At 44.1% G+C, this 21,404-nt stretch overlaps 1 protein-coding gene across 1 annotated transcript in view; it reads right to left on the bottom strand.

Moving 5' to 3' along the window:
- Window positions 1-3,868: 3,868 nt before the first annotated feature.
- Window positions 3,869-21,404, bottom strand: part of LOC126281580 (prostate-specific antigen-like) — a 51,274-nt gene continuing 33,738 nt past the window's right edge. The window contains exons 3-5 of the mRNA XM_049981058.1: window positions 19,514-19,809; window positions 11,190-11,382; window positions 3,869-3,919 (exon numbers count right to left, since the gene is read on the bottom strand). Coding sequence (XP_049837015.1) covers window positions 3,869-3,919; window positions 11,190-11,382; window positions 19,514-19,809 — 540 coding nt within the window. The remainder of the gene's footprint in view (window positions 3,920-11,189; window positions 11,383-19,513; window positions 19,810-21,404) is intronic.

The following is a 21,404-nucleotide window of genomic DNA, read 5'->3' as shown; positions in this document are numbered from 1 at the left end:
TTGGTTCAGAAAACAAAAGTATATAATGCGGCCAGTGCGGAAATGTTAGGATTGGAACTGGTGACTCAAATCTATTTTACAAGAGGAGTATCGCATGGAGCACGGGGTTACTACTGAAAATTTGTGTCTGCTGTGATGTTAAATTGGCATACGGTAAATAACACCTCAACGATAAAGCAAGCTTGATGTTTCTCCTTTATTGGAGAAATTTTGGCCTCCTTCTCCCATTGCAGCTTTCCTTCCTCTCAAGAGTGAATATTCATCGGCAATAACATCAGCTTCTCCGATCCCAAATTATTGGTTGAAATGTCAATGAGAATGATATCTACTCAAGTATCATTCGTTTTGGTGTGACGCATGTCGCGGTGGGCTTTTTGTGAATTCAGATGGGGTGAAGGTTTGCAGAACTGTGAGATTCCAGGGCTGATAATGCAACGTCTCAAGACACGTGTTTATGTCTCAGAAATAATTTATAAGTGTAACATGAATAGTGCAGCACGTGGTGAAAAATGTTTCCACTGCAATGTAAAGCTCTGATACCTTTATTAACATCTTAAGCGTCAAACATAGCTTATGATATCTTTTTAGTTGGTGAAACTTTGACGTTCTTCTCCCCTTACAGCCCTCCTTCATCTCACTATATAGATTTCTTCGGCAATAACAATAGCTTCTTCGAACTGAATTCGGAGGATAAGTCAAATTCGAATGTGTCTTACAAGGTGTCTTCTAAGGTACCTTGAACCTTGTTGTGAATTGCGGTGTGAAGAAAGGTTGGGGCTGTCAGGTGGGTTTAAGTTATGGAAAATTCTGACATTCCTGAGCTGAATTCCTGTTTATCACTCAGAACTTTTGTACTAGAGGAATATGGATTGTGCAGCACATTGTGACAAGCGAAAGTTTATGTCCACTGTGGTAATAAATTGGGATAGCTCCACCATCTCTCCTTCGCAGGAAAGAGAAGTGTGCTGGCGCCTTTGGAACGAGCCACCAACAACACAGCTCTGTACCGCAGTTTCCGCCATCTCTAGGCGCAGTCTGCAGCAGCCTTTGCTGTGTCAGGGTGCACCAAATCCGCCAGATATAGTGATGTTACCTCTGGCACTAGCTCGCCACCTCGAGCCTCTTCACACTGGCACGATTTCCGCGCATCTTCCTGTTGGTCGGCCTCACAGGATGCAGTCCAGCCGCTCTCCAGTCATTTGATACTGGATGTTGACAGTTACTGTTCTCTGGGTTAAGAGCTGACAGAGTAAGTTGTTCCCACGCCCCACGTTTGTCAGACCTTACGTCTTCACATACCACTTCCAACCCTCCGAGGTGCTTCGTCCATGGAGTATACGGACTCTGACATCCGCCGGTGTTACTCTACTAGGACAGAAAGTAAACTCTGCTTCGAGATGTAGGAACAGTTATTACGTTTGTGTTATACTCTTATCTTCATGTCAAGACCATCTTTACTTCTATTAATTCAGAAGGTGTCTCAGCAGTATTTGCTTAAGGTACTGTGTAATAAGGTTCTACTCTTATTTCGGCTTCCTGGGGACATCTCTTCATTGTAGCATGCATCACTTTTAACGGGATCTGACAGTATTGAGTCCGAGTACCCGCTTTAGCGTCCTCCGCTTCAACTTGCCTGTTTTTCTCCTAAACTGGAGAAATAATCGCCTCCTCCTTCTTTTACAGGCTTCATGCCTACCTCTCACCATTTTCGGCAAAAGCACTACCTTTTTTTTTTTATTTGGACTAATGTCACCGTGAGTGACATATCCTCAAGTATGATTCGGATTTATATGCTGTGCAGTGTGATGGACAGTGTGGGCGTTCGGTGAGGAGTTAAAGGGTCTGTTGGCATATCTGGACTGATATTGTGTCGTGTTAGGTATAACTCACAAACGTTTTACAAAAGGAGTATCATTGGTGAATGATATGGTGGCACATGGATGTTTGTGTCAAGTGTGATAATGAATTGTAACTTCTTTTTAATGTCCTCATCGTTAAACCTTGCTTAACATTTGACCTCAATTGGAGAAATGATGGCCTCTTCCTCCTCTCACAGCCCGCCTGTATCTAGCCAAACGTATCTTCTTTAGTAAAAGGAATAGCATTTCCCATGTGGACTTAGAGGTTAAAGTCAAATATAAGTCTCCGTTTGCAACTGATTTCTGTGTGTTGACGAAATTATCACTGTTATTCATTGGAAGATTCACACAGGAGTTCAGATTTATTGACTGTATGTCACTTGTTAGCTTCTTAGCTATTTTTCATTAATTAGGGTCACTTAAAATCTATGATTAATGGAAGAGATGGGGTGGATGTAACAATCAACAGCAGGACGAGGCCGGTTTGCAAGTGCACAATAACCAAAATTGCACGCTCTGTGAAGTGTTGGGCAACATATTATTTCCTGCCAAATGCTTCTCGTGGCTTCTCCACGACTAGGAAACCAGACATATAGCACAAAAAATTTAACCAGAAAAAGGTCGCGTTGAGCAATAAATATGAACAAGATGGAAATATTTTTAATTGGCGTTAGGCATTCCATATAGGAGTTAAGAGTGTGCCACGATTTCTGGCTTGCGCTACACTTCTTATGCCCGAAAAACCACATTTTTTTTAGTTTGTCGCTTATAACTCCAAACCGATACATCCAAAAAAAACTAAATGGAAGAGAATACAGTTTAGCCTATAATGAGCTACTTAAAAGTTGAAATCGGTTTATCCTTAGCCATAAGTGATGCTCGTATATTCGGCAATTTTTACCATCTTGGTGGAAAAGTGATTTATGCTCATGTTCCAACGTCCTTGACTCAAGAAACGGCTACATCAAGTCAAAAGTTTCATAGGTGGAAGTTGTAGAGCATCAAATTCGTCGTAAAAAAGGGCTCGTAAATTTTGAAATCCATTCACTCCTTTGCAGAGATACGGATAAGAACGTGAGAGTATACCTAGCACTGGTTCCTCATCATATTTTCTTGTGAAATGAAATTACTTCTGATACACTAATCATACTAATTCGTCCAAATATTTAAATTTAAGGGTAATTTAGTTTGAGACCTATCTACCTAGGTAGTTAGCTCTATTTACTACTTTAATTATTGAAGTAGGTAATTTATAGTGTTTTGTGTTCATTTTTCAAAATATGCAAGGGTAAACCTTTAAGGAAGTCCATTTCCCGAGGAAGAACCGAGTAGTATCCCTACGAGACGTGAAGTGAACAGTCAAGATGAATGTTGGACTGCTCCCTCCCTGTCAGTCGCTTTCCATATGGAGTCACCACAATACCTCGAGTCATACCTCCTCTCAAAACTAACCCCATATACATTAACTCATTTTAATGAGGACGAAATAATGTACAAGACAAGAGATGCAAATCTTTCTAAACTGTTCAACCCAGCCAGTGTTAAAATCACAAGCAATTCGGACTTTGTCCTACGCCGGGTTCGCCTTACACCGACTTGCCTGGCATACTGATGAAATGGTTTCCTCCATCCTTATAAAGTACATATACTATCTTCAAGAACACTACAATTATACTACAGTGATTGATGGATACGCTGAGGAGAGAGCTGAAAAAAGCACAAAATCTGCTGAACGTGCCAGAAGAACCCTCGCTATGTCATCCGCTTATGTGTTATTTGATTAGAGAATGTCATCAACTGTGCCAAAATATTGTTTCTTAATAAACGTGCTTAACTATACACATCTTATCTCAGGGTTGGCGGGAAAAGTATGTGGTGAAGAGTCAAACAGTCCACTGAGGACACAAACCCCCTGATTGTTGGATAAGTCATCCAAAAATCGAGACAGGCAGGCAACGTCCAATGTTGTGAAAATATTAATTTCTTGGTGCTACTAACTGACAACATAGCTAATAGTTGTCAGCGTAAAGAGCCCGGCACCAATAGCTTCCTTTTGAAACCTGGAAAAGGGAACCACGAAATATTCATTTACACTGGCAACAGTTTTGAGCTTTCTCAAGAAGTCAAAAACATGCGTTATTTCTTTATGTTTTCAATGGCTGTGACACCAAATCTACATTTCCTAGATATAGTAAAATCGAATTTTACGCCACTCCTGATAAGGTCGGTGAGGCACAAGTTAAGTTCTTTGCGTGTTTATACACGGGTGGCAGCTTTCAACATTTCAATAAAATTCGTCTGCTACTGTACCAGAGAGGTGTATAGAGATACAATAACTTCAGTTTGGTATGTTTGCCTCCCACCGAAGCCACCGTGCGTCAGAACTCCGTAACGGTCTGCTTGCAAATTCAGATCTGGCAGTGCAACTACCCAACCGCCCATATCCCACGAACTGCTCATCACACTATTCCACACGCGTAAGATTTGATGCCAAACAGATTGTTTCTGCAAGAAAGCGTCAGTAAAGTGCTCGGCTATATGCAATAACTGCAAGGGGATTTTATATTTTAACTCTCTAAAAGAAGACATCTTCCTTGATTCGACGCATATCGACAATGAGATTGACATCGTGGAAGAGGAATTCGAGCTAGATCCCATGCCACAAGAAGGCAAAGGACTGGATTTTCCTTCCCCGGGATCATCGTCCTAGAAACACAGAGAAATGTCAAAATGTGAACTGTACTCTAATGGAATCGCCTCAAAAATGTTCGTAAAAATGTGTCCCTCATCAATTTTATATTGTAATTTGCAGTATTTTTCCATTAATAAAACGTTTCATATCCTTTGTTTATTTGTAAATTCGCTTATTATCATCTTCGACTGCCGTGACAGTTAATTTTAACACATAGAGCTAACTTCTTACGTTCGTAGGTACCTAATTAAATTGCCCTTAAATATAAATACTTGGACGAATGTGGATGAGTTGAGGACAGAATATAACTTCATTTAACAAAAGAGTCTTAGCAGAAATTTAGCGCTACGAATACTTTCAAGTTTTTATTTGTATTTGCAAAGGAGTGATTGAATTTTAAAATTTAGGAAGCTCTTTTTGGTTAGAATTTGATGCTCTACAACTTTACCGCTAAGTTGACAAAAATTGCCAATCTCTGACTATAGATTGTGGCTAACCTGCTGAACCGATTTTAACATTTAAGTAGGTCATTCGCAGCGAAATTTTACTGTTTTTTCCCGGTATTTCAGTAATTTTCGGTAGGGTGTATCGTTTTCGATTTAAAAGCGAAGAACTGAAAAAAGTCGAAAAATTTCGTAGTTTTTCGGTCCTCAAAAGCTTATCACAAGCCAGAAATCGTTGCATACTCATTTAACATTTATCTGGGGTACCTAAAGTTAGTAAAAATTGTTTCCAGCTTGTGTATTTTTATTGGCCAGTAAAAGTCTAATTTTCCTACACTGTTAAGAGCTCATACAGATAGTTACCGACAGTGGTTACAGCTGCATACGCATCGCAAACAGGGAAGCGTGTGGAAAATGACGGCGGTACAGAATGTTTCCTCCGCGACACATAGTAGGGGATCGCAGAGTGTATGTGTGATGAATAATATGATAAAGATGAAAATGTACATGAAGGTGTACTTCAAAGCAACTACTAAAGCACTGATGTAGATGTACATGCAAAGGTAGATTACAGGGTACAGATGAAGATATAAATGTCCGTGCAGCTACAGGTGTAGTTATAGAATTGGATGCAGATGTAGATGCAATGTAAGGCAGCTTGTAGAAGGTAGACACAGACGTAGAAGTGAATGTAGATGTAGACACAGACATGTACACCGATCACTCAGAACGTACTGACCACCGAACTACTATCGATATAAATCCGTCCAGGCGATGGCAGAGCCACCTGGTGACGAGCGACTGCTACTCAGACATACGCACGGTGCATGTAGTGCTTATAGTATCAGAGAGAGTGCTGTCCGTGTGCAGAATGAGGAAGACGCGGAATCTATCTGAGTTTGACTGAGGCCAGAGTGTGATGACCCGGAAGTTCGGCACAAGCATTTCAGAAACTGCACGACTTGTCGAGTGTTCGAGGGACGTTGTGGTGAGTATCTTCAAGGTGAAACCAACAGAATTTGAGGCTGGACACAGTACAAGTATTTCTGTTCACACAGTGCACCGAAGATTACAAACGCCAGGCCTCCAGAGACGACGACCCATGCATGTGCCAACGATAACACCACGACACCGGCAATTACGATTGAAATGGGCATGTGACCATCGGCACTGGACGTTGGTGCAGTGGCAAAGCGTTGCTTGGTCTGATGAATCCCGACACCTTCTTCATCATGTCGAAGTGGGAGTACAAACCTGTCATCTTCCAGGGGACAGCTTATTGACACCTGTACTGCGGGACAGAGACAAGCTGGCAGCGGCTCCATCATGCTCTGGGGAACATTCAGGTGGTCAGCCATTGGGCCAGTGGAGCTCGTGCAAGGTAGTATGGCGGCCAAGGAGCATCGTACACTGGTTGAAGACCACGTACACCCCTTCATGACAATCGGGTTTCCTGACGGCACTGGCATTTTTCAACGAGATAGTGTGCCATGTCACAAGACCAAGAGTGTGATGGAGTGGTTCGAGAAACACAGAGGCAAGTTCCAACTGATGTACTGGCTGCCCAAATCGCCAGGTCTGGATCCAATCGAATATATCTGGGATGTAATTCAATGTGACGTCGGAGCTCATTGCCTCCCCCCCCCCCCCCCCGTAATTTACACAAATTAGGTGATATGTGTGTGCACATGTGCAGTCAACACTCTCCAGCGACCTAATTAAATGTAGAGGAACTGTAATGTAGCTTGCATATGTGGACGTATATGTGAAATGAAGATTAAGATAATATGAAAATGAAGATTAATATGAAGTTGTAGATGTAGATGCAGTATGAGATAGCATGAAGAGTATAAATGTACATATAAACGTAGATGTCCAAAAATATAAAGTAGCTTTCAGTGTAAAGATAAAGATGTAGATGTAGGTGAGAGTGTACATCTATGTCTACGTCTACGTCATTACTTTGCTGTTCACAATAAAGTCCTTGGCAGAGAGTTCAGTGAACCACCTTCAAGCTGTCTCTCTACCGTTCCACTTTCGAACGGCACGTGATTTCTCTTATTTTATCGTGATGATCTCCCTATGTATGTGGGTACCAACAGAATGTTTTCGCAATTGGACGAGAAAACTGGTGACTGGAATTTCATGAGAAGGTCCCATCGCAACGAAAACGCCTTAGTTTAATGATTGCCACTCCAATTCACGAATCTTGTCTGAGACACTATCTCCCCTATTTCGCGATAATACAAAACGAGCTGCCCTTCTTTGTACTTTTTCGATGTCATCCCTCAGTCCCACCTGATGCGGATCCCACACCGCACAGCAATACTCCAGAATAGGGCGGACAAGAGTGGTGTAAGCAGACTCTACTCTTTAGTAGACCTGTTGCACCTTCTAAGTGTTCTGCCAATGAATCGCAGTCTTTGGTTTGCTCTACCCCCAAACTTATCTACGTGATCGTTACAATTTAGGTTATTAGTAATTGTAGCCCCTAAGTATTTAGTTGAATTTAGAGCCTTCAGATTTGTGTGACTTATCGCATAATCGAAATTTAGCTGATTTCTTTTAGTACTCATTTGAATAACTTCACACTTTTCCTTATTCAGGGTCAATTGCTACTTTTCGCACCATACAGATATCTTATCTAAATCACTTTGCAAGTCGTTTAGGCCATCTGATGACTTTACAAGACGGTAAATGACAGCATCATCTGCAAACAATCTAAGACGGCTACTCAGATTGTCTCCTTTGTCATTAATATAGATAGGAACAAAAGAGGGCCTATAATAATTCCCTAGGGAACGGATGATATACTTCTGTTTTAAACGATGACTTTTCGTCTATTACTACCAAATGAGACCTTTTGACAGGAAATCACGAATCCCGTCGCACAACTGAGGCGATACTCCAGGGCCCGCTGTTTGGTTAGAAGACGCTTGTGAGGAACGGTATCGAAAGCCTTCTGGAAGTCTAAAAATATGGAATCAATTTGACATCCCCTTTTGATAGCACTTATTACTTCATGAGTATAAAGAGCTAGTTGTGTTTCACAATAACGATATTTTCTGAGACCGTGCTAACTATGTGTCAATAAATCGTTTTCTTCGAGGTACTTCATAATGTTCGAATACAGTATATGTTTCAAAACCCTACTGCAAATCGACGTTAGTGATATAGGTCTGTAATTCAGCGGATTACTCCTACTTTCCTTTTTGGGTATTGGTGTGACTTGAGAAATTTCCCAGTCTTTAGGTATGGATCTTTCTGCGAGCCTTTATTAAGTGATTTAAGCTGCTTCCTTACACCGAGAATATCTACTTCTATGTTTCTCATTTTGGCATTTGTTCTTGATTGGAATTCAGGAATATTTACTTCGTCTTCTTTGGTGAAGGAGCTTCGGAAAATCGTGTTTAATAACTCTGCTTTAGTGGCACTGTCATCAGTGATTTCACCGTTGTTATCGCGCAGTGAAGGTATTGATAGCGTCTTTCCACTGGCGTGCTTTATGTATGACCAGAATCTCTTTGGGTTTTCTGCCAGATTTCGAGACAGAATTTCATTGTGGAAATTATTAAAAGTATCTCACACTTACGCACGCGTCAAATTTCGAACTTCTGTAAAACTATGCTAATCTTGGGGATTTTGCGTTATTTTAAATTTGGCATGCTTTTTTCGTTGCTTCTGCAAAAACGATCCGACCCGTTTTGTGTACGATGGGGGATCAGAACTATCACTTATTAATTTATGTGGTATATATCTTTCAATTGCTGTCGATACTATCTCTTTGAAAACATTCCACAACTTTTCTACACTTACATGATAAGATCGGAAGGAGTGAGGACTCTGTCTTAAAACGGCGTTAAGATCATTTTTATCGGATTTTTGAAATAGATATACTTTGCATTAGTGTTTGGTGGTTGCAGGTGTTACGGTATTCAGCCTAGCAGCAACTGCTTGTTGTCGCTAATCCCTGTATTCGTCAAAATACTCACTTTTTGTCCAGGATTATTTGTTGCTAAGAGGTCAAGTGTGCTTCCGCAACCATTTTCGCTTCGAGTAGGCTCATGAACTAATTGTTCAAAATAATTTTCTGAGAATCCATCCAGTACAACTTTGGAAGATGTTTTATGCCTGCCGCCGGCTTTAAACGTATAATTTTTCCAGCATATCGAGGGTAGATTAAAGTCACTACCGACTATAATTGTATGAGCGGGGTACTTATTCGAAATGAGACTCAAGTTTTCTTTGAACTGTTCAGCAACAATACCTTATGTCCGGGTGTTTGGTAAAACGATCCAATTAATAGTTTAGTCCTATTGTCAGGTATAACCTCTACCCGTACTATTTCACACGAACTATCTACTTCAATTTCGCTACAAGGCAAACTACCTCTGACAGCAATACATCCTCCACCATTAACTGTATATTATCTATCCTTTCTAAACACTGTTAGATCGTTTGAAAAAATTTCGGCTGAACTTACTTGCGGATTTAGCCATCTCTCTGTACCTATAACTATTTGAGCTTCAGTGCTTTCTATTAGGGCCTGAAGCTCTGCTTCTTTCCCAACACAGCTACGACAATTTACAACTACAATACCAATCGTTTCTACAACTACCTTACTGTGTTTTACCTGCCCACTTTTAGACACACGTCCCTTCTGTGGTTCCCTGAGACCCTCTAACCTAAAAAAGCGCGAAGTCCCTTCCACACAACCCGTGCTACCCGTGTAGCCGCCTCCTGTGTGTAGTGGACTCCTGACCTATTAAGCGGAACCCGAAACCCCACCACTCGATGGCCCAAGTCAAGGAATCTGCAGCCTACACGGTCACAGAAGCGCCTGAGCCTCTGATTCAGACCCTCCACTCGGCTCTGCACCAAAGGATCACAGTCGGTTCTATCGACGATGCAGCAGATGGTCAGCTCACCCTTAATCTCGGAAGCAAGACTGACAGTTTTTAGCATTTCCGCTAGCCGCCTGAAACCAGACAGAATCTGCTCAGATCCAAAGCGACACACGTCATTGGTACCGACATGAGCAACCACCTGCTCTTAGCGGTACTCTGTACTCTTCATGGCATCCGGAAGCACCCTTTGCTCATCCCAAATGACTCCCGCCGGAATGCAGACGGAGTGCATCCTGGCTTCCTTCCCCTCCTTGGCAGCCATGTTCCTAAGGGGTCCCATGACGAGCCTAGCTTTGGAGCTCCCAACTACCAGCAAACCCACCGTCTGTGAGTGCCCAGACCTAGCATGCCGAAAAGCTTCCTTTGGAACAATGTGGACGACTGCATCCGGCTCAGAGTCATCGTCAGCCACGGATAACGCACGAAATCTGTTCATCAAACTACCGTGGAGGCCCTACGTAGGATTGGGCCCTTGGAATGTTTTTTAGCTGCCTGCCAGACTTTGGAATGATCTCCCACTCGACCACGGGTGAGGGGTCAACCTCAGTGCAGGCAGTACCCGGGGCAGCCACAGCAGTGGACCGATCAGAGGACGCGTGGGACATGCTCGACGTCCCTCGCATCCCCGCGTTCGATCCCCCACAGTGGCGCCCCTTGGCAGCAGCTTCAAGCTGTGTGACGGAAGCCAAAGCAGCCTGGAGCTGTGAGCGAAGGGTCGCCAACTCAACTCGCGTCTGTACACAACAATCACAGTTCCTATCCATTACTGCAGTCGCTCCTGTTTGAAGATTGTAGAAATATGCAACAAACGAGCGGTGTACTCGCCTTATTAACAGCAGGAATTCGAGGTGGTCTCTCCCTGACGGTCTAACCGAGACTGAGCTGTTCTAGCCAAACAAACAAAAGCCTGTACGATACGAGGGTCGATAGCAACTGCGGTACTGTTCACCGCACTGTTACTGAAATAAAAGGTTGTGCCTAGGTAAACACACAAGAGTTTACAGAAATAATCTATTAACTACCCAGGTAACTGAAAATAAGTCGCTCCTGTTTTAAGCTCGTAAAAATATGTAACAAGCGAATGGTATACTCGCCTTATTAGTAACAGGAACTATCAGTGCGCTCTCGCTGACGGTCTAACCGACACTGATGCAGATTCAGTCAATCATTTACGCTATCTACATTTGACGAAGATGACTGTGACTGACTGACTAGCATTGGTAGCAAGTGAGCTCTTCCATGTGGTGTGCATTAGCTTACAGAGTGATTGAGACGGGTGGGGACTCACCATGAAGGTGCGGTTTCCGCCGCAGGCGACCTGCTGCAGCTGCTCCGGGCTCTTGAGCAGCTCGTCTCTCGATGGGTCGGCGTCGACCAGCGCCTTGGAGACGCCGAGCAGCAGACCGCGACACACCAGCGGCGCGCCGCCGTCGCCGAAGCACAGCGACTTGCCCTCCTCTGCCCTGGCGCACAGCATGCCCCTGCAGACACACGAGAGGTGCCAGCAAGGCGTTCGGCACACGCTCTATATCCAGCTTGACACGGCAAGGATGTAGTCGAACCTGTGGATCGATTACACTGGCCGAGTCGCGCTAGACATAGCAGCCCTCCTGTATCACAATTTGTGGAAGATATCGCAACGAGGCTTTCAGCAATGATCAAGAACAGAAGGAGCTTGTTCTTCGGACACATATTTGGAACGGACTAGGCGAGGCTAACACATTAGATGACACACTCTAACACATCAAACGACGCATCACGTACGAATTAGTAGAATGGGATGGAACTCGGTACATGTGATTTATATATGTATAGACAAACAAATGACTAACATTTAAGAAAAAAATCTGTTGATTTACTCAAGAGAGGGACCTCCACAAACTGAACAATTCAAAAACGCATTGGTCCGCCTCTGACCATTATGCAAGCAGCTGTTCAGCCTGTCTTGATTGATACAGTTGTTGGATGTCCTCCTGTGGGACATCATGCCCAATTCTGTCCAGGTGGTGCGTTAGGTGGTCAGAACCCCTAAGCTGCAAACGTTCTCAATTGGGGAAAGATCCGGCGATCTTGATGACCAATGTTGGGTTTGGCAACCTCGAAGTGAAGTAGTAGCAAACTCTCGCCCTGTGCGGACGGGAATTACATCGCTAAAATGAAAACCCAGCATGGCTTACCATGAACGGCAACAAACCGTAATGTAGAATATGGTCGACGTACAGCTGTGCTGTAACGGTGTCGAGGTTGAAAACCAAAGGTCTCCTACTGTGAAAAGAAGGGCACCCAAGACTATCAGTCCAGGTTGTCAAGCAGTATGGCGGGCGACAGTGAAGTTGGCATCCCACCACTGTCTGGGTCATCTCCAGACAACTCTTCGTTGTTCGTCAGAGCTCACTTCGAAGTGTAACTCATCACTGAAGAAAGTTATACTCCAGTCAATGGTGTTCCAGACTGTAGACGTGTCTGGAGACACCCCAAGACAGCGGTGGGATTCCAACCTGTTACCCACTATACAGCCCTAGAACCAGGAGTGATGGTCTACGGAGCCATTTCTCTCCATAGTAAGATCTCAAGTTTTCATCTGCGGCACACATACAGCACATCGGTACATCGATGGTCTTCTGCGCTTCGTTTTGGTGCCCTTTATGGCAAGCCATCCTGGGCTAACATTCCAGCAAGATAATACCTGCCTGTACTATGGGACAGTTTCCACTGCTTATCTTCGTGCTTTCCAAATCCTACCATAGTCATCCACGTCGCCAGATGTCTCCCAATGGGATATGTTTGGAGCATTATGGGCACAGCCCCCAACCACATGTGGAACCAACATATGTTGGACGCAGTGGAACAAAGGGATCTGGAAGAAATGGGAATAAAGGACACAGAGATTTGCGACACTTGTAAGAACTGAATCAAGAAAGACTGTGGAACCTTGTACGGGAGCCCCGTTGGTCAATATTTACACCACAGCAGCGAATTCCTGCCGTCTCGTTCCTCAGTTATGAAACACTTCTCCGGTACTTTTCTGAAATGTTTTGATACCAAGAACCGCCGTATCACTAGGCTCTTCTTTCCAATGCCGGTAAAAGGAGTACCGCATGCCATTTAAAAATGGTTTTTGTTTCAATGTCTTGGTTCGTACAAGACTTAACAGCATTAACTGTGCAACAAAATACGTTTCTTTCTGCCTAATACAATTTGCAGAAAGCCTCGTTTTCATATTAGGAATCACTCAAGATAGAAAACGTGTGTTGAGTTTTACACATGCAGAAAAATATGTTCACAAGCAGGATATACGTTTCTATAGATAGGAACAGGACAGACATAAAATTTTTATATAGCTTCAATGCAAACAAGAAAGTTAAGCATTGTATTACAGCTATAGACAGCCTTCCAGGTAGAGTAGCAAGACTTATTTAAAAATAAACGAAAGCTGTTCCCCGAAAAACATGGAAGTTGTTGAAAGAAATTTGTTACATTTACTCTGTAAATTAATTTACATGGTAATGGATTTATTACATACCTTTACTAATGATAAGTAACGCATTTGGTTTCGGCTTTTGCAGTTAATATCATAGAAAACGATTAGCTACGCCAGACGCAGGAAAGTAGTTAAGAGTGCGATAAATTTTGAAGTTAGTAATACTAAAACTTTATCTACTTTCCTTGGAATGTTTGAATGTTACTTAGTATGTTTCTCTCAAGCAATTCACATATTTCCATGACACATACAGATAAAAAACAAGAATATAGCATTGAGTTAATAATTGTCTCAGGGTCACTTACCTGTGTGTTAGTTATGACTTTCAGACGAACAAACTACTGGCAGACGGAGTGTTTCTGCAGAATTTTGGTGCCTGTCATCATCACACGGCGGTCGGTCAGTAGTCACGGGTGTGGTAGTCATGGGCTGCTGTGGTACCATGTGTTTGCGACTGACGTCAGCAGGCGGCGCGTGCGGGCGGTGGCTGCGGCAGTGCTCAGCTAGGCTACTACTGACACCTACTGGCAATGTCTCTGGCTGTCTTTGCCTAACCTTAGACCAGTGTCTTCAGTGAACTACCGTCAGATGCTGGTATGCTTTACCTGAGGCCTAGAAGGCCTAGTGTGTCACAAAGGAGTATCTTGCCTCAAAGCTTAGCAAATGTTTCTATAAGTCCCTTCGTATCACCATTCGAATTATTTGTTAGTAACTTTCGTCCGTGTTGTGTGACACCCTGATAAGCCAAACAAAAGGAATACCCGGCAGCCAAAAATGTTCCTTTCTAGAACATACTTACTTTTTCCAAATGTGTAATCTCCATGTCCTGTCGAGTCATAAATCTACTCACGCCCCTCTGATAGGTTCCTCTAGGGTACTGCTTGTCACTGATCGTGTCGATATGTACCGGTCCTTTCTATCTATACTTAGCAATCCAGACAATAACGCTTCTAGTTGCCTATGTGGTCACTGTCTGCAAAAATGCCTTCTCTTCTTTCCACGTCTTTTGTGCCCCCTCTCACAGGTGTATCTCTTTTTTTTTGTTTTGTTTTAGGGCGCAAAACTGCTACGGTCATTAGCGACCGATCTGTGGCTTAGGGAAAGGTAAAAAAAAAAAAATATGGAATCAGCAGCAATGGGAGCGAAACTCAAAAAGTGGGCAAACTAAAAAACAGAATGAAAGCTTAGAAAACATTATAGAAGAGGGGACGGGGGGGGGAGGTGGTTCCCCCAAAAAGAGTTTCAAATGACCGACGTCATCTCACTGACACTAATAAACTCGAGGACGCGATCGGCCGAGCGCGTGTCATCTGCTAAAATGGAAGATATATCAGGCGACAGCTGTAGAAGAGCGTGTAACGGAGTAAAATAGGGGCACTCAAGTAAAAGGTGTCTCACCGTCCACAGTTGAGAGCAATGGGGACAAAGCGGGGGAGGATCGCCACTTAAAAGACGTCGATGGCTAAAAAGACAGTGTCCTATCCGTAGTCTAGTTAAAATTACCTCCTCCCGACGATGATGTCGGGAGGAAGAGGTCCAAGCACAGGTAAGAGCTTTCACCTCCAGCGATTTACTATTGGGTATTGTAGACCAATGGGCGTGCCATAAAAGAGCAACACGACGACATAAAACACTCTGTAGGTCGGTGAGGGGAACCATGCGAACAGCAGGCTGAGGTAGAGAGACTGCAGCCTTGGTCGCTATATCGGCCGCCTCGTTTCCACGGATACCAACGTGTCCTGGGATCCAGATGAACGCCACAGACACGCCCCCCCCAAGTGGAGCAAGTGGAGGCAGTCCTGAATCCGGTGGACCAGAGGGTGGACAGGGTAGAGAGCTTGGAGACTGAGGAGAGAGCTGAGCGAATCTCAGCATATAATATACTGTGTCCGCTGATGGTGACGGATATATTGGACAGCCTGGAGAACGGCGTATGGACAGCCTGGAGAACAGCGTGAAGCTCCGCAGTAAAAAACGAACACTGGTCGGGAGCCGAAATCGATTAGGGGTGTTGCCAACAATATAGGCACTCCAACCACCAAATGATGTTTCTGACCCGTCAGTGTAAATAAATGTGGCATCCTTCATTTGTTCGCATAGGGCAGCAAATGCCCGACGATAAACGAGAGAAGGGGTTCCATCCTTGGGAAGCTAACAAAGCGGAGCAGGCAGGTACGGGGGCGGAGCCAAGGCGGTGCTGTACCTCAAGTTGTCGAGAAAGTTTTACGAAAGTTGAAGGATGCGGACTCCCGGTGGTAGTAGAGAGGAAGAGCATCCTCCATACCCTAAATCCAAGGAGGCTTCGAAAAAAGCGGAGGGAGCATTATAAAACCTGTGCACCATCATTGTCACATTGTGGTCGAGAGGCGTTAGAGTTTACAAAGAGATCTTTTGTTTCTTTTGTTTTGTCATAAGCACCCACGTCAAAACTGTAGAAGACGAAAACAAAGATGAATTAAAAACGACTACACGTCAATCCCAAATGACGGAACAGAAGACAGCTAAAAACAGGTCTATAAAATACGCCATAGAGAAACGGAGGTCCAGAACTAAAAACTAAATGGCCTTCGCCATACTGGTAAGACGAATAAAAAATAAAAATAAAATACGCCATAGAGAAACGGAGGTCCAGAACTAAAAACTAAATGGCCTTCGCCATACTGGTAAGACGAATAAAAAGTAAAAAGCGGTCGACAGTCCGCGTGTAGTTCGTTGAAACGGCCGATAACGCAGACGGCAGAAACAAACAAGAATGTAAGTTGCTAAAAAAAAAAAAAAAAAAAGTGAGGACCGTCAATAGCCGAGCAGAGTGTGCACGACATGGTGGCGAAGAACCAGTTAACAAATGGCGATGGCCAAAAAGACAGTGCCCAACACGCAACCTAGTTAAAAGATGTCTTCGCGATAAGAGAGCCAAGAGGAGGACATGCAAGTCGGTGAGAGGGGCTTAATAGCCCGGAGCTTATTCCCATTAAGGGAGGAACCAGTGGTGATGCCAAAGTGACACCACCTGCTGACAGACGGCAACGCAGAGATCATCGGAGGGAATGTAAGAACTACAGGGCTGAGGTACGAGAACTGCAGCCTTGGCGGCAGTGTCAGCGGCTTCGTTTCCTGTTAGACCGACGTGACCAGGTATCGACATAAACACCACAGTGGCTCCATCAAGAGTGAGCAAGTGACACCTTTCCTGGACCCGTTGCACTAAGGGATGGACAGTGTACAGCACACAGAGTCTTTGAAGGGTACTGGGAGAAACAGAGCAGATGACCCAATTGACAACCCTGTGTCACCAGATGTACTGCGTGGCCTGATACAAGGCGAAGAGCTCTGCTGTAAATACTGAGCAGTGTTCCGCCAGCCGATACCGAAAAACATCGGCGCCAGTACGATGATTTATAGTGACTACCGACTGACAGTAAGTAACGTTGTAAAATGAGGACGATCATTCAGAAGGAAACTTGTGATACAATACAAAAAATGACACAGGCCAAATATTAGTGAAAATTTTCTCAGAACACCAACGGTTTCTCGTTAATACAGTCTGTCAGAAAAACAAACAAAAAATAGACTTGTCACTGCGCAAGTAGGATTAAAATTGAAACTGACTTCATTTTATCAGATTTAATTAACCCTCGAGCAGGCGCGCCACATTTTCATTAGTCGAGGAGGCGCACGGAGCACTTTATACTCCAATAAATAATTTACACAACACAGTCTAAAACATTGGGAAAATGGTGCTTGTTTTGTGGATACTGTTACTGGGCGTTTTAATTCTTTTTTGGTGAACCTGACTGACTATTTCAATTTTTAAAGGCTAATATTTAAACATTTCATGAAAAGTTAACGCAAAGTAGTACAGAACTGTCGTTTCCTGGCCAGTGTCCCTTACGTCAATTTTATACATTTACCCTTAAACATCATCCCTGAAAAAAACGACGAACCAACAAGGAATTATACGAATGAAACGGAAATCAGACGTGATGTGCCTGTCCACACACACAAATGATTACAACGTCAGAAAAATTGGATGATTTATTGAAGAGAAAGAGCTTCACAAATTGAGCAATTCGGTAACCATTTCGTCCAGATATGGCCCTTATACAAGCAGTTATTCGGCTTGGTATTGATTGACAGAGTTGTTGGATGTCTTCCTGAGGAATATCGCGCCCAATTCTGTCGAAGTGGCGTGTTAGGTCGCCAGAATCACGAGCTCGTTGGAGAGCCATGCCCGTAATGCTCCAAATATTCTCAACTGGGGAGATATCCGGCGAGCTTGCTCACGAAGGCTGTGTTTGGCAAACACAAAGAGAAGCAGTAATCCCGCCGTGTGCGGTCGGGCATTATCTTGCTGAAATGTAAGTCCAGGATGGTTTGCCATGAATACCAACAAAACGGAGCGTAGAATATGGTCGACGCACCGCTGTACTGTAAGGGCGGCGCAGATGACTACCCAAACGGGTCCTGCTGCTCATCGGAGTTCGATTCGAAGCGGGACTCATCACTGAAGACGATTCCACTCCAGTCAATGAGATTCCTGGCCGAAGATGTGTCTGCACACACCCAGACGGGATACCAACAAGATTGTCGCCTGCCATGCTGACCGATAATCAGGACTAACGGTGTGGGGTGCCACTTTTTCTCACAGCAGGACCCCTCTTGCTGTCACCCACAGTACTCATATTCTGCGTCCCATTGTGTCGCCTTTCATGGCAAGACATCGTGGGCTTACATTTCAGGAAGATAATGCCAGTCCGCATACTGCGAGCGTTTCTACTGCTCCTCCAAACGCTACCTTGGCCACCAAGGTCGGTGGATCTCTGCCCAGATGAGAAAGTTTGGAGCAACATGGGCATGGCCCTACAACCGTCTTGGGATCTAGAGGATCTAACGAGCCAATTAGAGAGAATTTGGCACGTTATCCTTCAGGAGCACATCGAACAACTCTCCCAATAAATGCCAAGCGGAATAACTACTTGCATAATGGCCAGATGTGAACCAGTGCGTTATTGGCAAATTTTTGGAGCTCTTATCTTGAATAAAACATCCATTGCTAATCATCTGTTTGTCTGTGAGTGTACATCACGTCTACCGATTTACATTCCGTTCAAATAACCCCTTCGTGGTACGTCTTTTTTATTTTATCCATTTATTATTTATTTATTTTAGTGTAAAGGAAACAAAAGAAAAATTCGGAGTAGGTATTAAAGTCCATGGAGAAGAAATAAAAACTTTGAGGTTCGCCCATGACATTCTAATTCTGTCAGAGACAGCAAAGGACTTGGAAGAGCAGTTGAATGGAATGGACAGTGTCTTGAAAGGAGGATATAAGAAGAACATCAACAAAAGCAAAACGAGGATAATGGAATGTGGTCGAATTAAGTCGGGTGATGCTGAGGGAATTAGATTAGGAAATGAGACACTTAAAGTATTAACGGAGTTTTGCTATCTGGGGAGCAAAATAACTGATGATGGTCGAAGTAGAGAGGATATAAAATGTAGACTGGCAATGGCAAGAAAAGCGTTTCTGAAGAAGAGAAATTTGTTAACATCAAGTATAGATTTCAGTATCAGGAAGTCGTTTCTGAAAGTATTTGTATGGAGTGTAGCTATGTATGGAAGTGAAACATGGACGATAAATAGTTTGGACAAGAAGAGAATAGAAGCTTTCGAAATGTGGTGCTACAGAAGAATGCTGAAGATTAGATGGGTAGATCACAAATCTAATGATGAGGTACTGAATAGAATTGGGGAGAAGAGGAGTTTGTGGCACAACTTGACAAGAAGAAGGGAACGGTTGGTAGGACATGTTCTGAGGCACCAAGGGATCACAAAGTTAGCATTGCAGGGCAGTGTGGAGGGTAAAAATCGTAGAGGGAGAGCAAGAGATGAATACACTAAGCAGATTCAGAAGGACGTAGTTTGCAGTAAGTACTGGGAGATGAAGAGGCTTGCACAGGATAGAGTAGTATGGAGAGCTGCATCAAACCAGTCTCAGGACTGAAGACCACAACAACTACAACAACAGTGTATTTTCACAGAAAAGGTCCTCAGACTAGCGCTGAACGCTACACATAAACTATGTGTAACTGATATTTGTAAGTAATGTGATTGTGACGCTTTGCCAGTACCTGTGGAGACGCACGCCGTAGTGGCGCTGGCAGAGGCGGCTGTTGAGCACGTGCACCAGGACGTATCGCAGCAGGTAGAGCGTGCTGCCGGCGGTGACGTTCGCGCGCTGCCACCCGGCGGCCATGCAGAGCTCCCCCCGGCGCGGGAAGCGCCAGTTTCGGCCCAGCGGCAGAGAATTCACCAGCAGAGACTCGCGGAAGGGGTACTGCGACCTGACCAGTCCCATGTCGAACAGCAGCCGCACGTGTGACGGGAAGAGCGCGAGCTCGCTGCATTCGCGCTCCTGCTCCCACTGCTGGAAGTCGCAAAAGCTCGAGGTGTAGTGCTACCTTAACCTTCCAAAACTAACTGTGGGCAGCTCTCCTCTTTAAGAACTAACCTGTAAATGATTGTGAGCGAAGTTGAAAGGTCCTAGGCACAGCTCTTAAAGTTAGGAAATCTCAAAACAAATAGCTCACTCTGACTAGCGGTATGTATGTAACGTCTTGGTTAAGATTTTGTCCTGATACCTAATATCTCCCTGGACACAAACCTCGCCCCTACAACTTAAGATAAATGAAGAGGTCAAAGACAAACAATGATAAATTCAATAGCCCCTTTATTCATAAACACAATTGTGGGACCAACAAAAAGAATGAATACTCCAATACCTATGACAATCATTGTTGTATTGGCAGAAGGGCCAACACCGTGTTACTAGAGAAGGCCGAAAAGCACGAGTTTTAGCTCACGCAGGCTGGCGTGAGGAGGGAAGAACTATACTGACGTGAGGTCTGGAACATGACGAGGAATGAGAATTCAGAAAGCGGACATAATTAGTTTGATACTTAATTTTAATCCATTAATGACGAACGTCGCTCCTGACGGTACATGATTCACAATACAATCTGTTGAGAATGGTAACTGAATATGGCGCCTTCCTAGGTCGTAGCAAATGACGTAGCTGAAGACTATGCTAAACTGCCGTCTCTGCAAATGAGAGCGTAAGTTGTCAGTGAACCATCGCTAGCAAAGTTGGCGGTACAAATGGGCGAGTGCTAGGGAGTCTCTCTAGACTACACCTGCCGTGTGGCGGCGCTCGGTCTGCAATCACTGATAGTGACGACACGCGGGTCCGACGTATACTACCGACCGCGGCCGATTTGAAGGCTACCACCTAGCAAGTGTGGTGTCTGGCGGTGACACCTCAATCGTATTATCCATTTTTGCATTAAGATTAAATGGAAAGCAGTGTCGCTCTCCTGTCACTGAAATTACTTCTCGTCTTCTTAAGAATTAACTCTCTCTCTCGGTCTTCGAAATATCTGGCAACTATTTAATCCCGTAACTCTCCATCGGCACAATGACTGAAAGTTGGCGACTGAGCCACACATTCATTAACACTGCAAGAGGAGATGAGACAGGCGATCGGCTTGCATTCCACAAATGTGAAATCAAATTCAACTGCCGGCCGGAGTGGCCGTGCGGTTCTAGGCGCTACAGTCTGGAACCGCGTGACCACTACTGTCGCAATTTCGAATCCTACCTCGGGCATGGATGTGTGTGATGTCCTTAGGTTAGTTGGCTTTAAGTAGTTCTAAGTTCTAGGGAACTGGTGACCTCAGTAGTTAAGTCCCATAGTGCTCAGAGCCATTTGAACCATCTGAAATCAAATTCAATTATTCTGCCAGTGCTGCAAAACACGGTCACCGTAAAGGAGCGTTTATGAGAGGGATCTGGTGCGAAGTGGAAACCACAGTGAAAATCTGATGAAGTGTCACACATATATGTTGGGCAGTGTCTCTTGCATACCCGTCGATGGCGTCAAGTCCCTCGTTTCAGTCCTGAGCGCACAGTGAGCACGTAAATATTCCAAGGACAAAACTGTCTCTATATGAAGATGGTATCTGT

Source organism: Schistocerca gregaria, chromosome 1 (assembly GCF_023897955.1).
Source record: "Schistocerca gregaria isolate iqSchGreg1 chromosome 1, iqSchGreg1.2, whole genome shotgun sequence".
In the NCBI taxonomy this organism is placed as follows: Eukaryota; Metazoa; Arthropoda; class Insecta; order Orthoptera; family Acrididae; genus Schistocerca; species Schistocerca gregaria.
Note: the sequence above shows the minus strand (reverse complement) of the source record. Positions and strands in the feature narration are given on the sequence as shown.